The 17,403-nt window shown below is 40.4% G+C and overlaps 1 protein-coding gene across 33 annotated transcripts in view; it reads left to right on the forward strand.

Moving 5' to 3' along the window:
* Nucleotides 1-17,403, forward strand: part of LOC117407165 (disks large homolog 2) — a 248,309-nt gene that overhangs the window by 212,380 nt on the left and 18,526 nt on the right. For 25 of the 33 annotated variants that reach the window (XR_009329587.1, XR_009329586.1, XR_009329588.1 and 22 more), the window contains 3 exons: nucleotides 10,565-10,741; nucleotides 10,860-10,935; nucleotides 17,297-17,396. Coding sequence is in view for 30 of the 33 variants with exons in the window: in XM_034923345.2 (XP_034779236.2) it covers nucleotides 10,565-10,741; nucleotides 10,860-10,935; nucleotides 17,297-17,396 (353 nt within the window). In the remaining 3 variants the exon portion in view is untranslated. The remainder of the gene's footprint in view (nucleotides 1-10,564; nucleotides 10,742-10,859; nucleotides 10,936-17,296; nucleotides 17,397-17,403) is intronic. The other 8 variants (XM_059030925.1, XM_059030926.1, XM_034923348.2 and 5 more) reach the window with 1 other exon arrangement.

A 17,403-nucleotide genomic window follows, 5' to 3' on the forward strand; every position in this document is an offset into this window, starting at 1 on the left:
TTTGAGAAAAGCAGCACTTTTGCTAACCTACAACTACAAAGACCAAAACACCTTGGGAGGTGTGGGTAATGAACAGCAGGTGTATTTGGTCTCACTGTTACAAGAACGCGTTGAAATGGTACTCTCGGTGCCAGTGAGTGTTACCTGTGTGTGGTTTGAAGACAAATTAAAAATAAAGAAATAAAGAAATCTTCAGGATTTGTATTAATATTATTCATCCATGTATATTTTAAGACGGAAGTACTGCCCCATTTGCTGGAGAAATACATTCTGTTCAATCCATGGCCAAAATGTCCTGCTTAAGTCTCAGCCTTAAATTAAAAAAAAAAAATTAATAATAATAATCTAATACAATATATTCTGTGCTGGTGCGGCATTTTGAGGAACTGCGCTTTGTGAAAGATGCCTGCCTGCGTGCTTGTTTGCCTTCCTTTTCATTTTTCTTTGAGACACAAGACTCTTTCTGTTACAGAACAGAGGCGCCTCATGCACAGCATTGTGCTGCTGGAAGTGATATGAGAATCTTACTGTATATATATATTTTTTAACTAACCCTTAATGTCGGTTTGACAAACGATTCCTAACTCCAGAAGTGGAAGTGTAATTTATGAGTGCCATCGTACTAGCTTGGGATTTTCTCTTATTAATTAGGACATCCTGTGACTGTGTTCAGGGCCAGCATGTTAGAAAGTATTGTAATTGTTTGATTTATTGAAGTATCTGATGAAGGGGATGATGTCATCGACTGTGAACTAGAAAAGTAGTCTATCCTTTATTTCCAGAACAGTCCTTTATAGATTTATTTGTTTATTCATGTCGCTCCTCAGTAAATCCTCACTCACATACTATCAAACGGCCAGAACATTAAAATAGTCAGGATTCAATAGGCATCAGAAATGGCCCTCAGCGTATTTTCTGTTTGCTTGTTTAATGGCGCTTGTGTACAGAATTATTTTTGAAAGTACTCTTTTGAATTGGGACCATTGATCATTATCTAAAATTACAACTTGCTTCCTGCTGAAGTATTGATCTCCACTCTCTGAGCCTTACATGTCAACATCGGTGAAGTGACTCTTGTAGATATAACAATTCGGTCGTTCACTGAAAATCTCATTGCCAGCAATTTCCAAGGAAAGCCGTTCTTGCTCTGCTGGTGTCTATATTGTTCTCATTATGACAAGAAAATAACCTGGTAACATCTGTTTCTAAAGTAGACATATCTTTATTTCATTTTGTACCACAGAGACTTGCCATCTGAATTGGAAGCATGTGGAAAATCTTTGAACTTTTGGAAATGGTTTGGCTTGCTCCTCGCCCTGAGTACCCCGTTTACCTCTCTATGACCCCTGAAAAGGCAATCTTCTGAGTCAAGTCTTCTTTTCAGGGCCTCCCGTTCAATCATCCGTTAAATGGCACATCTTGGGGGGGCCTTAATCTAGGTTTAGTGGCCTAATAGTCCAGAGATGAATGTGACCTACTTTTTTCATTTGTACAGTGGAAGATAGGTTTTGTTGTGAGCAGCCAGAAGGCTTAGTAATTTAAAGACCTTTTTTCTATCTTACCTGCAATGTTTAGTGTTCTCCTCTTATTAGGAGCTGGGTCAAGTTTTTTTTATTTGATAAGAGTCAGTGTTTTCAGAGCAAGCTGTAGCTGTTTAACTCTTCCCCCCCTTTAGTAACCAGAAAGAAAGGGAATGTCGACATGTTTATCTTTGGAGATTTATCAAGAGTTGTACAGTAAACTGATTCACCATGTAAGTTATTATATCAGTTACAGTATATCTTAAAATCGGGAAGGAACGAACCCAGGGCTGATATTGCCTGTAATGCATCCAATGTCTCATTTCAAAGTATTGCATTAGATTGCATTTCAATAGAATGCCTGAATTATTATTATTGTTTCAGTGTGGTGTTAAATACAGTAGTTATTGCTGGAATAGCATTTTCAAAAAGTAAATTTTGGTCATAAATTATATTTATTACTCAATATTTACTTCTCAATTTAAATGCAAAGAAGTCCCTATAACCTTTTTTTATTGTACTGGCATACCATCCTGTTTATCAGTGAACAGGAGCTTATGGTGGTTTACTGCTCATCAGCTGAAGATTGCCGAAGGTCACCACAAGTACCTGACGCAGCAGAGACCAGTTGAAGGCTGTCAATGAAGCCCATCTGAGCTGTTTAACTAGCGTTGAGTAATATATACATATACATATTTATTATAGTGAAGAAAAGCGCCCACCTGACTCCACGAGATGTACATGAGTTAGTCAAAGGGGGTGACAGTGTGTGTAATGACTTTGTGCAAACACCTACAGTGGTTTCAGGAAGTTTTAGCAACTCCCTCAGGTTTTAGTGTTTCCTTAAACATGCTTTGCCGTGCTTGTAAAATGGCTGATTTTACTTCTTATATACAGCATGTTTTGTGCCCTTTCGTCCATACAGATGCATTCTCAGGTCTTACGTCTGCCTCCCAGTAGGCACAATGCTTGTTGAGTGAACTGCAACATACGATGTATTCCTTTTTGGATTATGAGGTTTTTTTTCTTTTTATTTTGTAGCAACATAACTTATAAAATCTTAATACGTGTTGCAATGGCTACCACTTATTCTTTTAAGAGTTCTCACACTTAGCCTTTGATGTTACAGGCCTTACTTACACCCAACACACCAGACAGCACCTTAAAGGCAGCCCCACGGCCAGTATGAAGATACAGTATATAAATATTTGCTTCTTTAAAATAAATATTGTGTGTGTGAGTGTCACAAAGACGGCCGGAGTGGGTGGCGTCAGACCAGAAACAGGAACACAAACGACAGAGAGATGGGGTTTTGGTGAGGCTGAACGCGTGATCGCGTTCAGCATTTAATAAACAGAACAGAAAATAAAAGGTTGGAACACAAACACAGGACACGGCACTTGTAGCCAAAATAAACAGACAAACAAAACGGACTAGACAGTGCACAGACAGACGAACAAAACACGTTGAGCAGATAACACTAATATTTACGTTCTTATTTTACTCCTTCTCTCTCTCCCGTTCTCCACTCACCGAACACCTAACCCCGACTGCATGCTACGTGTCTCTATATACTATTGTGCTGGGATTCAATTACTAATTAATTATTCACTTGAATCCCAGCACGTGAATTAATTCTGTGCAACCCCGTGCTCACATATTACATTTAACCAGCACGTGAAGTGATTTGTGCTCTCCTCGTGCCTAAATACAAATCTACACTTTAAATACACGTGAAACACAGACCCGTTTATATCCCGTGTACCAATCTATACACCAACATTTACACATGCAACATACACAAATGCACACAGGGACGGGGCACATTGCCACATATACCCCCCCTTGTGCGCAGCACACATGGCCTCAACGGCCACCTCCCCCCTTAAAAATCCAGCAGTCCAGGACAAAGTCTCGGGCTGGGAAGGGAGGCTTCCAGGGGCCCACAGGTGGCAATGTTGCCAGTAGCCAGGCTGCTACTGGCCATGCTGTCAGCAGACGTGCTGACAGCTCCCAGACTGACTCCTTCAGCAGGGGCAGTCCTGGCAGCGGAAAGGCTGCTTGGGGGATGGTCTCCTGACCTCCCCTCTTCTTCGTAGCCGGCAGCTCCCTCTTCCGGGGCTCCGGCCACAGTCTCTTCTGCAGCACAAGTGCTGCAGTGGGAGCAGGTTTCCGGACCCCCCCCACGATCTCCGGCAGCGAAACTGCTGCAGTGGGAGCAGGTCTCCGGACCTCCCCCACGATCTCCGGCAGCGAAACTGCTGCAGTGGGAGCAGGTCTCCGGACCTCCCCCACGATCTCCGGCAGCGAAACTGCTGCTGGGGTTGGTGGTCTCCAGACCTCCTCCCCCTTCTTCGTGGCCGACAGCTCCCCTTTCTGGGGCTCCGGCCACCGTACTCCCCGTGGTGGAAGTACGGGAAGCAGAGACAGCTCCTGCTGTTCTGCTTCTGGCGGTGGTGGAGGCAGAGGCAGCTCCTGCTCCTCTGCTCCTGGAAGTGGCAGAGGCAGCTCCTGCTCCTCTGCTCCTTCCGGTGGTGGTGGCGGAGGCAGAGGCAGCTCCTGCTCCTCTGCTCCTTGCGGTGGTGGAGGCAGAGGCAGCTCCTGCTCCTCTGCTCCTGGAGGTGGTGGAGGCAGAGGCAGCTCCTCTGCTCCTGGCGGTGGTGGAGGCAGAGGCAGCTCCAGCTCCTCTGCTCCTGGTGGAGGTGGAACCAGCAGGTATTCACCCTCTGCTGGTGGAGGTGGGAGGGGCAAGCAGTCCTCCCACTGTGGTGAAGGTGGAACCAGCAGGTATTCACCCTCTGCTGGTGGAGGTGGGAGGGGCAAGCAGTCCTCCCACTGCGGTGGAGGTGGAACCAGCAGGCATTCACCCTCTGCTGGTGGAGGTGGGACCAGCAGGTATTCACCCTCTGCTGGCAGCTTGGGTCCTAGGGCTGTGGAAGCCCTGACTTCCCTCTCTTCGGGCTGTGGACGCACCGACTCCTCCCTGTTGGGCTGTGGACGCCCCGACTCCACCCTGTTGGGCTGTGGACGCACCGACTCCACCCTGTTGGGCTGTGGACGCACCGACTCCACCCTGTTGGGCTGTGGACGCACCGACTCCACCCTGTTGGGCTGTGGACGTTCGGGCTCCCCCCACTCAGGCGTAGGACGTTCGGGCTCCCCCCACTCAGGCGTAGGACGTTCGGGCTCCTCCCACTCAGGCGTAGGACGTTCGGGCTCCTCCCACTCAGGCGTAGGACGTTCGGGCTCCTCCCACTCAGGCGTAGGACGTTCGGGCTCCTCCCACTCAGGCGTAGGACGTTCGGGCTCCTCCCACTCAGGCGTAGGACGTTCGGGCTCCTCCCACTCAGGCGTAGGACGTTCGGGCTCCTCCCACTCAGGCGTAGGACGTTCGGGCTCCTCCCACTCAGGCGTAGGACGTTCGGGCTCCTCCCACTCAGGCGTAGGACGTTCGGGCTCCTCCCACTCAGGCGTAGGACGTTCGGGCTCCTCCCACTCAGGCGTAGGACGTTCGGGCTCCTCCCACTCAGGCGTAGGACGTTCGGGCTCCTCCCGCTTGGGCTGTGGAGGCAAAACCAGCAGGCATTCTTCCTCTGCTGGTGGAGACGGGGACAGCAGGCATTCTTCCTCTGCTGGTGGACCTGCTACCTGGGCTGCTGTTCCACTTATAATTGCCTCCAGGTAGCTGAGGACCAACCCCACACCTTCCTCCCAGGTGCTTACAGTCTGTTCCCTTGCATATGCCTCCCATCGCTCTCTGTCCATAAACTCCAGGAACTGGACGACTACTGGGATAGACTGGGCCTCCAGCCCAGCATTTTCCAGCATCCAGTCCCGCACTTTGATGGCGTCTTCTGCCATTTTTTTTTTTATTTTATTTTTTTTTTAAATCCAAAACTGCGGTTCCTGCTCTGGCCTGAGTCCTGGAGGCGCTGTCGATCCCACGCAGGACACCACGTGTCACAAAGACGGCCGGAGTGGGTGGCGTCAGACCAGAAACAGGAACACAAACGACAGAGAGATGGGGTTTTGGTGAGGCTGAACGCGTGATCGCGTTCAGCATTTAATAAACAGAACAGAAAATAAAAGGTTGGAACACAAAAACACAGGACACGGCACTTGTAGCCAAAATAAACAGACGAACAAAACGGACTAGACAGTGCACAGACAGACGAACAAAACACGGTGAGCAGATAACACTAATATTTACGTTCTTATTTTACTCCTTCTCTCTCTCCCGTTCTCCACTCACCGAACACCTAACCCCGACTGCATGCTACGTGTCTCTATATACTATTGTGCTGGGATTCAATTACTAATTAATTATTCACTTGAATCCCAGCACGTGAATTAATTCTGTGCAACCCCGTGCTCACATATTACATTTAACCAGCACGTGAAGTGATTTGTGCTCTCCTCGTGCCTAAATACAAATCTACACTTTAAATACACGTGAAACACAGACCCGTTTATATCCCGTGTACCAATGACTATACACCAACATTTACACATGCAACATACACAAATGCACACAGGGACGGGGCACATTGCCACAGTGAGTAAGAGAGGTAGTTTTGTACAAGGAATGTAACACGTAGTTATTTTCTTTGAAAATAATTTGATCTAGGACAGCCTGATTAAGTGATATTAGACATGCTTTCATATGAACACTGGAGGAACTGTCAACAATTTACTGAGAGATTAGATTACAGTAATTGGCTGTTTGGCACAATTGTTTTACAGTATCATTGTTTCTGCTTATCTCATTACTTCTAAATAAAGTATAACTTACCCTTGCCTGTTTTTTATTACAGTCTATATCCTTTTTTTTATTGAAGATGCTGGCGTTATTTGGAAAAGTTTATAATGCTCTGTGAAAAACATGCCAAAACCAATTTATCATCTTTTTTTTCCAGTAGTCTATATGTGTTGTGCAGCTTGCTATTAAAATGATAGTGGAGTAAAAAAAAGACTTTGAAAAGCATTGGATTACAGTACAACTTTGCATATCCAACCCACTGTGGACTGGGGTATAGGTGGATATGTGAAAAAGTCAGATATACGAACATCTATAGAAAATTGGGATACAGTATTATTAATGATGGAAATCGCTTTTCAGAGCAAGACAGGTTTGTGTAGTATAGTGCAGTGCCGTGATTAAGTGATTACATTATCACTTCATTTTTTGCCTCGTCTGTCATTTGTGAGTTGCCATCATGGCTGAGAAGCGAAAACGAGTCGGTTTGTCTCTGACTCAGAAGGTTGGTAAGGGTGCAACAATTTAACTCGTATTTCAAATGATGCATTTGCAATTTAAGCATTTATTCATAATGCAATGTGATTTCATTCTTTTTCTTTTGATTTAGAAAGGGGGGAAAAAAACAGTAAAACAAGCGTGACTGGTCCTCGCAAAAATCCTCTCATTTAATTGGGACAGCCGCTTATTTGGGATATTTTTGCATTTCCAGTGGCGTCCCGCTAAAGCGGCACTGACTGCACCTTGGGGGGGGTGGGGGGGTGGAAAGCAGATTCAAGTCATCTAGCAACATTATCCAGTGATTCTTTCTGACTTTAGTAATAATTTGAACTAATGGTGTCCTTTAGTCAATGGGTTATCGTGGTCATTCCTACATTTCTAGTGGTATGATAGAGTATCCTCATGTCAAAACCCACTGATCAGTCGGGTCTATTCAATTGAGCGTATAGCAGCAGTCTAAATGTAACCAATGTTCTGGTTGTTTAAATATTTTTGTGTACCAAGTTAATGAAAAACAAAGATCTATAACAGTGCTGTATATGCCTCCCTATATAAATGCAAAACTTCTTCAGTCAATAAACTACAGCAGTATTTAGATGTGCCACTCCATTGAATTGACTCCAGTGTGTCTAATCCCAAAACTGCTGATAAGTTATAATTTTTTTTTTTTTTAATTTCAGGCTATCAGGGCCTGCAAGCAAAAGTTCAAGGTTGCATTTCTTTGTGCTATAAGTTATAACTTGAAACTAACATACAGTATGGGCTCTGCAAACTGGTTTTCAATCCATGAGAACCAGGATTTTCATGACATTTTGCACCCATCCCAGAACATATTTTTTTGCAAAGGGCACAGTGAAAGAAGTGAGATGCACATGATCTGTTCTGTAACTTTTTGTCTTGTTAAATATGTGTTTCTGTGCCCTGTTATCTTGTTATCCCACAGTCCATGAACCGTTGTTATTTTATTTGTCTAATGGTCATTTTTCAATGCCTTCTTTGATTCCAGTAAGTCTGACATTAGAAGTTATATGCAGTGATTTTTAAGTTATACTATATTGCTGAAATCCTCCATACAGTAATTTAATTTAGAAATACTCAACCTGTTCTGTATGTTGAAAAAAGAATAATACAGTTTTTACTCAGTATCTACAAACAAACCTAGAACCAGAGATGTATTTTGACATGAGCTTGAAAAACATTGAGCCCTTTAAAACAACAGCGTACTGCTAAATGCTTCAGTTCTTTGCTGAAACCGTGTGGGTGGAAGAAATAGACAAGCCGTTTGATTTCTAGAAGAAATACACGTGCCACTCCTGAACTCTGTGTGTAACAATGGCAGTGAGAGATAGCTGCATGGGTAACAAGAACTGAAAGTCCTTGAATTGTCTTGTTCAAACAAGTGATGTATCTCATAGGCTTCATTAGAGAAAAGGAGAGAGGGGTCCTTTTAAAGAGAACACACAATTGTGGAATTCTTCTTAAAGGCCGCTCATTATCTACAGCACAAACACAGTCAACAGCAGAGTTACAGACATTCTACCTTAACCTAGACCTCAGAGCCGCAGATTACACAATACCCTGAATAAGAGAGAGACTGTGAGTGGCAAGAGAGAGGTAGATGAAGAACGTGAGGGTTTTAAATACAAATTATGTGTGCTGATCAAAAATCCATTGAATATGTTCAAATACAAGTTTTTTTTAATGGCACAGCATTTGGGATGTCGTAGTCATGTGATATATTAGCATGAGTAATATTTTTAATGCTTAAAAAGGATGGATTCCCTGCCAAGTCTTGTATAATCCTTTGCTCAAATGACATTTTAAAAATCGGATAACTTCATTCAACATGATTCTGGTATTTTCTGTTATTAAATAAATTCAAAATCAGGGTGAAGTGTGAGCAGCGAAATCGAAAAGATCTGCTTGAGCAGGAGGTTCATTTTTACATTTTGTCAGATTTTCTGTAAATGTGGGCCCCATGTAGTACTCCATATATATATATATATATATATATATATATATATATATATATATATATATATATATATATATATATATATAATAATAGTTCCATTAAGGTTGTTTTTGAAAACAAAAAGCTATTAAACTGGTAATTGCTGTGCTTTGTCAAGTGTGCATAAATTACAACTGATGGAATAACAGCCACGATGTGTGATGTCATTGTTTTTTTTCTTTCTCTGTATAAACACCTGCTGGTGTCCCTCTAATGCAATCAGACAGCCTTGTGCAAATCAACTACTAATTTGGAATTCAATGTGGAATTAAAACTTGAATTACATTTGGTTTTACCTTTTACCCCAATTATCAGCTTCCAGTAGTTCACATACAGATCATTCTGGTTAGTTATTCTAAAATGATATACAGTATGCAGGTATCTTATTATTCCAAGTCTCAGATATTGGGAATCTGGCCGCTGCTAGTCAGAGTATTGTTGCCACAAGGGAGTCAGAGCTGGCAATCTCTTACTTTGTTTCCATGGATACTGGGAAACATCAAATGCTTGCGAGATAAGCCTCTCTTCTTTCATTTGTGGAGTGTTTGTGCAACTCTGCTCTTCATTTGATAATCTAAATACCTTTGTTTTACCCTTGTATCACATTTAATGTAATATTGCACAGAACCTGGCCACCATCAACACACACACACACACACACACACACACACACACAGCCAAAGCCAAGTTACACACCCCAGCTCATCCCACAGATGCTCAGTTGGATTTACCGGTAGATCTGTGTGTCTGTGCTGGCTGCAGCAGGCGTGAGGATTCTTGCTCATGTTCCTCTTGGGGAAGATGAAGTTGCATTGTCATCCTGAAACAAACCTCATCTCTCAAGTTAAAACAGTGAGGCAAAGCCAAATTTGGTAAAGCCAAATCAAATCTATGTTTTGCATGTGCAGGAGTGTAGGGCATGGAACAAGGAGGCAAACTTCCTGAAGCTTTTTACCAATTAGTTCAGGAGCATACTTTTTACTTGCGTGTTCTTCCTCTCTGCAGCTACAGTATAGTTACTCTCTTTTCCTAGCCTGAAGCACAAATGTTCAGTGGCTGCTAAGGCATGTTTTTTGCCACTTAATGCAGTCACTCAAAAGATACAATTGAACAGGTGACATGTGTCACCTGCAGTACAAGCCCATTAAAGTCATCTTACAAAACAACTGTGAGCACCTCAGCCATGAATAGGCTTGGGAATAGATTGCATAATTAGATACATTTCCCCAATTAACACCTATGGTGTGTGGTTTTGTAATCTGGGTTGCTGTCAGCAGAGATGTGATTTCATTTAGACCAGCAGAGCTGCGTTTTACAGGCTGGATTCAAGCAGCAAAAAGTGATTGTTCAGCAAAAGTCAGCCCCCCCCCCCCCCCCCCCCAAACTTGGCAATGAAGTTACCACAGTGCTTTTTATTTTACAGCATACTGCAAAGTGAAATACCTTTTAATAATGCCTAGTTTAATACTGCAGCTAAATAGTTTTTTTTGTTTTTGTTTTAAACACCCCAGAATACCATTTTGTAGAACTGGACAATTCTACTTACAGGTACAGTACAATACAAGTCAAATAGTAAAACTAGTAAAAATAACATTAAAACAATGCCTAACGTTTTAGCAGAAACTGACCAGCCTTGTTGTTAGAAGTGTGTTTATTAAACTCAGTTCTGGGGTGTTGAATGCTATCACAATGCTGGTCGACTAGCTAAGAATACATAAAGATGTGTAATTAAGAAACGAAAGCTGACTCAATGGTGTTTTGACTTTTTTTCAGAGCACTGTTTGACTATGACAAAGTGAAGGACAGTGGTCTCCCAAGCCAAGGCCTCAGCTTCAAGTATGGAGATATTCTCCATGTCATCAACGCCTCCGATGATGAGTGGTGGCAAGCGAGGAGAGTCACGCCAGAGGGAGACAGCGACGAAATGGGAGTCATACCCAGCAAAAGACGGTAAAATACAAAACCAAGGCTGATTCTGTTCAAGTCATTTTTCCTTCAGCAAAAGCAGTACCAATGTGGGGCTATTTGTTTTACTACAGTATGTGTTTATTTTGTTTGCTCAATGCAGAGTGGAAAGGAAAGAAAGAGCACGCCTGAAGACTGTGAAGTTCAATGCCAAGCCAGGTGTGATTGACTCCAAAGGGGTGAGTACTCATTTGCATTATAGAGGTTTAGTAAACACAGATTAAATGAGACAGCTTCCAAAACAGCAGTAATAATGTAGTAATTTGTGAGATGGTCCCTAGAAGGTATGATAACTTGACTCAGCTGGGATTCAAAGCATGCATGTACAATATAAGCCATCGCTGTTTTTTATTATTGTTCCAAATGGAATACAATAAGCAGACAAGTTGAGACACCACTGGGAGAGGTGATTAAATGCCATTTTTCTCCAGGGATTGATGATGAGGCACAGGCAGCATGTGTGTGTGTTTGTTTGTTTGTTTGTTTATTTATTTTCAGTGATTCATATGTTCTGTGATGTGTGAACAAGCACAAATTGAAGTGGCTTTGTGCTGAGATTTGAAGATACCGTCTTAAATGTCGTTATTTTAACTGTACAACCTGACAGCATTATCTTGGTTATACACTACAGTATATTTACTTTATCCTCAAATCTCAACACAATGTTTTTTTTCTTCATATATTTATATATATATATATATATATATATATATATATATATATATATATATATATATATATATATATATATATATATATATATACACTAATGCACAATGAAAACACAACAGTCTACATTTTACCTCAATAGCTCATTGGGCACATACATAATGTTATTTACATTTTAAATAGTGAACAGGTTTGTTGATTGTTTGAGTAGGATTGTTCCTTGGGATAAAAAAATACTGAGCTCAAGTCATGTGACTTCATAAAAACGCCAGGTTCTCTGTGTCTGAGTTGAGTTAAAATTGCCAAAATTAGATGATTAAGAATCTGTATAAATAGCCATTCGAAAAAAACATGCCCCGCTTGAGTAATGAAGATCGCCTGGTTGCTATCGGCATGATTGAAGGCAGCCTGTCTGTGAGAGAAGTTGCCTGGAGAATGAGATGTTCTGCTTCAACAATCAGCAGACTAGTCCAGAGAAACCAGGAAACCGGTTCTGTGTGGGACAGGCCATGTCCTGGAAGGCAGAGGGTCACCACACCAGCCCACCACGTCGTGGTGAGCATTATACTGACTGTCGCGTTATTCAAGCCAACCGGTGGGGCGGTGGAAGTGTGATGATGTGGGGAGGAATCTCCTTTAACACAAGAACGCCTTTGGTGCAGATTGAGGGCAGTCTTACTGCTCAGCAATACAGTTTTTCCGTTCCTGCAAGCCAATCCGGAAATGTCGATTTTCCAGCAGGACAATGCAAGACCACACAGTGTTAGGATTACAATTGCACAACTTCAAGAAAACAATGTCAAGGTCTTGCCGTGGCCAACTTTTTCTCCTGACCTGAGTCCAATTGATTGAGAGCAACATTTCCTGTCAGAGTGTGAATATGTGTAAGTCCTGAGTATTTAGTTTCAAATCCCACCCTGTGTCTGCAATGCAAGCAGGTTTGCTAAGAATCGTTGAGCTCTGAAACAGTAATGTGCAACTCGTCACACCTAGGAAGCACATACTGCAGACAGCGATGTGTCATGTGTTTATTAAAGATTAGTGGCAGGCATGTTCTGGATATATTGACATGTTGTGTTACCTTGTATGTTGTTCCAACAGAAGGCTAGTGAAATTTAATATTTGCTCTGTGTAGACAGACAGACTGACTGGCAGATAGATACTCAATCAGATAGACAGAAAGGCAGACCAGTACAAGGGAAATAGATTCAAGCATGCAGTCACACTCTACTCAAAGACACCTTTTTGTTTATATTTGGTTACTGACAGGCTAGCGTTATAAATGTGAATTAATCCCACTCCAAATGATCAGGGAAATGTATCAAACAGGATCTTTCACAGCGGCAACTTATACTCGTTGTCAATCAGAGATCTCATCAATAAAACAGGAGCAAAACTGACATCTTTACCAAGGACTGAAAATGCTGAGAATTCTGCTTAATTGAGAATGCATTAAAAAGATTTGTACTCTTAAAAAAAAAAACATGTTTAGATAGTTCATACTAATGAATAAATAAATAACTAGCTAATTGTTTGAGGCCAGTCGTGGATGAATAATACCAGTGCTTCTTATCTGATGCCTGGTTGGATGTCTGTGAAATGACTTCTGGTGGTCGTCCACTTTCTACTGGATATGGCCAATCACAACTGACACGCCTTGAACCACAAGTTACACAAAGGTAATAGATAACCAAAATGTACAAAGGTTTTTTTTTTTTTTGTTTAATACAATTCCTACTTATAAATGACGTCCCATAGTTTCAATATTTCCCATATAGTATAACTAAGTGACAGCCCTCCATTCTTCCTGCTTGTTTGTTTTCCACACTGAGGTGTAACACCTCCACCTGTCTCAATTGGTAACTTCCACCATCAGGGTGGGTTACAGATACCAATTTCTCCCAGCCCACAATCAATCTGTTATCTGAAATAAATAAAAGATATTCTACTGTAAGACAGAGTGTTTTTCTCAATTTTTTACAAATACATTTAATAGGGCTAAATTATACTGTATGTATTTTTTTTTTCAATCATTTATTAATAATTACAAAATATCTGTGAGAATTTTGAACATGAGATATCCAAGTTCATCCCAGAAGTATCTAACACTATAAAATACATACATACAGAAAATATTACATAGGAATTTGAAGGTAAAATAATTTTTTGCTCAGTAGCCCCTAGCTTGGTGCAAGTTATTTCTCCCTTTTTTCAGACCTTTTCTACCAATACAAATTAATTAAACAAAGGTTTGTGTCAGAGGGGCCTAACATCTGCTTGCGGTTCAAAAATAAAAGTTATTCAAAGTCAGAAAGGTAAATGTATAGGTTCAGATTTAGTTTCCATTTGCATTTGGTTACTATTACCTTTGAGTGTTTATTCAGAACTCAGAAAAATAAAGAAAACTCAATCCGACATCTGACCTGGCCCCACATGACCTTGAGAGTCCGCTATGACTCACCATACAAGATTAGATGTAAGACAACAAGAAATTCAGTACGGTGTGACACCAAACTCCTGAATTTTCCAAAGTGTCGTGACACCAGCCGAGGTTATTAGTGCGTCAGAATGATTACTCAAGTTTCCTTTGTGTCCTACGCAAGCTGACAGCCAAGTTTTTGTTTTGGCTAAACTGTGTTTAAGTGTTTTAAAATTCTTAATCTATGTCTAAATGTTTATTAACCAATGTAAGTGATGTTTACCAGATCTGGGTTGCGTTCAAGTCCAGTTCATTTGAAACCGCACCGTGGGGTCTTGCGTGAGTTAATATATGTTATATGTAATTTAACAAACTTTAATCTGAACAGTGTACAGGAACAACTTAATTGGCACTTTTCGTGATTGCCAAGTACTCTTATATAATATGTCAGATGTTGAAGCATGTTGAGACATTCAGTCTCAAAATAATGTACAGTAAATGTAACAAAATCTGTGAGTGGTTGAATGATACACTGGGGTAACCATTGAAGCATATCGTATTATTATTATTATTATTATTATTATTATTATTATTATTATTATTATTATTATTATTATTTTATTTTATGTGCAACTGTCTGTGGTGACGACATGTAGACCAAGTATCTAGTTTCCATGGATTTAAAACTAAAGAGATCAGTTTCATTGACATGCTTTGTCTCCTAGCTGTGCCTTCCATTTGCATGTAGTCGCTGGTTGAAAAATATATGCTATTAAAAGCCTTGTAATTATTGATGCCAATTGATTATTAAAGTCATGCATGCATATCAATGTGTCGCAAAAAATGACAGTCCAATTACAGTAATGGCTAAGCAGTAAGGCTGTGGGAAGTCTTTCATGGTGTGTAGTTTACCATCACTAGGTAACATCTTTCCTCTGGTGATATTGACTGCACACGTTTTGCATTTTAGTGATCTTCCTAATTCCATATGTTTTGTGTAACATTTAATGTGGGCTATTCAATTTATCTAAAATGGTGGCAGATATAAACATTGCTGCCATTTAAAAACATATGCATCTCCCTGAAACACACAGAAGGGACTTACAGTACATGCACTGTTAATGTTTTGATTTCCATAACCTTGGTACACTGTTTAGTAATCTACAGGTGCCAGTATTTAAATCCTACTATGGTTTAACAGTGAATTAAAGATATCTTGAATACACTGTTAACTTTTTAAAGAGGATCTGGCTTATACATTTCTTATTTCCAAATACAAATGCACACCTTCTGTTTTAAATTATACTCCACAAACTATTTTATTATTTCTGTTCAATCTTGTTTGAAATGGAGTATTAATTGGAACCATTCAATAAAATCTCAAGTGCTGCTGCCTGGTATTGATCATTCAAGACTGTTCTGTCTAAACTGTAATGAAAATAAATCAAGGCAAGCCAGCATTTTAACGAAGTCCTTGGTCTCCATAGCTACTTCCATTAAGCTCGCTTTGGGTCAGACTTTGCTATGGTGACAGCATTTCAGAATCTAATTTTAACCAAAACTAGTGCTGTAAATTGCAGATTTTTAAAGGAGGACAAGCATTGGGAGTGAAATTAGTGAGCTGGTGTTATAACCTCGATTTATGAAACCGTCGAAGAAGCTGAGTACAATTTATTTGTGTGATCACATTTTGATAAGGTTCATCTGCCTTATAAAGTAGGCCGCAAATGCATCCTTATAACAGGAACACTTTAGTTTTGGATACCTATTTGTCACATATGCTGGCGGTTTAATATTGTGAAATGCAATATTTCATGACAAGAAGAATCCTTTGCTGATTAGAGGTGTTTGGGCAGCTGCACCCTTATTTACATCCTGGCTCCAAATGGTCTACAGCTTAAAATATAATGCTGGCTCCACATTGGAGGCACAATGGCACCCATGCTTTTCTGTTATATAACCAGTTTAATAGCTATTTCAGAAGTTTGGAGACTGACTAGTTATTTGCTATCTTTAAAAATGAATGCCCTTGTTTTCCCACTAAGTAAAGCAGCTGCAATATTGGGGATTGGAAGTAATTACAAATCAAAATTCAAACTTATTCAAAATCACCAGTAGGACAAGATGTTTCATCCTGACATCATCCATATCAGAAAGCCAACCTGCTTGTTTGACTTTTATTTGAGAGCGAACAACATGCTGATGTCTAATTCAGATGCATTACGGGGTGTAAGGGGTTAAAGGGGTGTTGAGTTACCGAGTTGTTTCTGAGTGCTGTCTTGTTCAGTATATAGAGTTCAATAGAACTAGAGAAATTGACCTTGAAGTGAATATATGCCTCATATCTTCCATTCTCAAATGCATTACAGTGAAATCATAACAAAGATTGCCAGTGTGTTGCATTTTTACTTTTTTGACAAACATACCATAAAGCCCCCCCAATTACACTACAAACTCTACATAACATTACAAGATATTATTTTCGTTTTACATCCCAGTGTATTCCATTTTACATTACGTGTAACCTGCATGCTTCTCTGTTGGTTCAAAAATAAATTCCATTTGCATATTTCCAATATTTGTTTCAGAATAGCATGAAATCTTTTTTTTAATTTGTTGTCTTTTTTATTTTATATCATTGCATGGCATAATTTAAACATGTATTTCATTTGGAAATGTTTCTACTCCTTCATTTTGGATGTATTTTTTTGTTTTGTTACCAATGTTCCAAGTATGCTTCAGATGTAAATGTGGCAGGAGCTTCAGTGCCAAACAGCAACAATGAAAAATGAATCACAAAGCACACTGATTAAACAGGACCCACTCTGCTTGTCATTCTGAAAAAAGAATAACAATCTTTAGAATTGGTTTCACATTCACTGTAAAAACACACAACTCACAACTGTTTTGTCACTAATATTAACATGACTTGCACAAGTTCCTGAAAGTGCAACACTTGAAAGTGTCAATCTTTACTTAGCAATTGTTTCTGTCCAAAAAGAAGTACTTGATACAAAACAAATATTGGCATACAGCACAAGACAAAATGTTAGCTCAATTTGTCAATTTATTAAAACAAAACCTTTTAGTAATAACTATAATATATTGTTTTGTAAAAGTTATTGTCAGAACAATACAATACACTGGTGATTCTTTCACATCTAATACATATATCTAATACATATATATTGCATAGCGTCTTAAAGGAATATAACTACCTACACTTAATCTACAGTTTAAAGCACCCATATATCGTGTAAGAAGACAGTGGCAGAGTGCTTCTGTACAGTAAACACACATGCTGCCTGAAGGTATATAGCTTAAAAATCAACTTAAGAGACAGAACAAATGACACTGCCGCTCCTTCCACTTCTACAGCTAGTTGTTTCGTCAGCATGAGTGTGACAACAATTAGACGTCCCTGTTTGCCCCATTCCTTCTCTTCTTCACAGTCATTCAATGACAAGGGTAAAAAGAACTTCATCTTTTCACGAAAATTCCCATTCTACAAGAACAAGGAGCAGAGTGAACAGGAAACCAGTGACCCCGAACGTAAGTA

Source organism: Acipenser ruthenus, chromosome 9 (assembly GCF_902713425.1).
Source record: "Acipenser ruthenus chromosome 9, fAciRut3.2 maternal haplotype, whole genome shotgun sequence".
NCBI lineage: Eukaryota > Metazoa > Chordata > Actinopteri > Acipenseriformes > Acipenseridae > Acipenser > Acipenser ruthenus.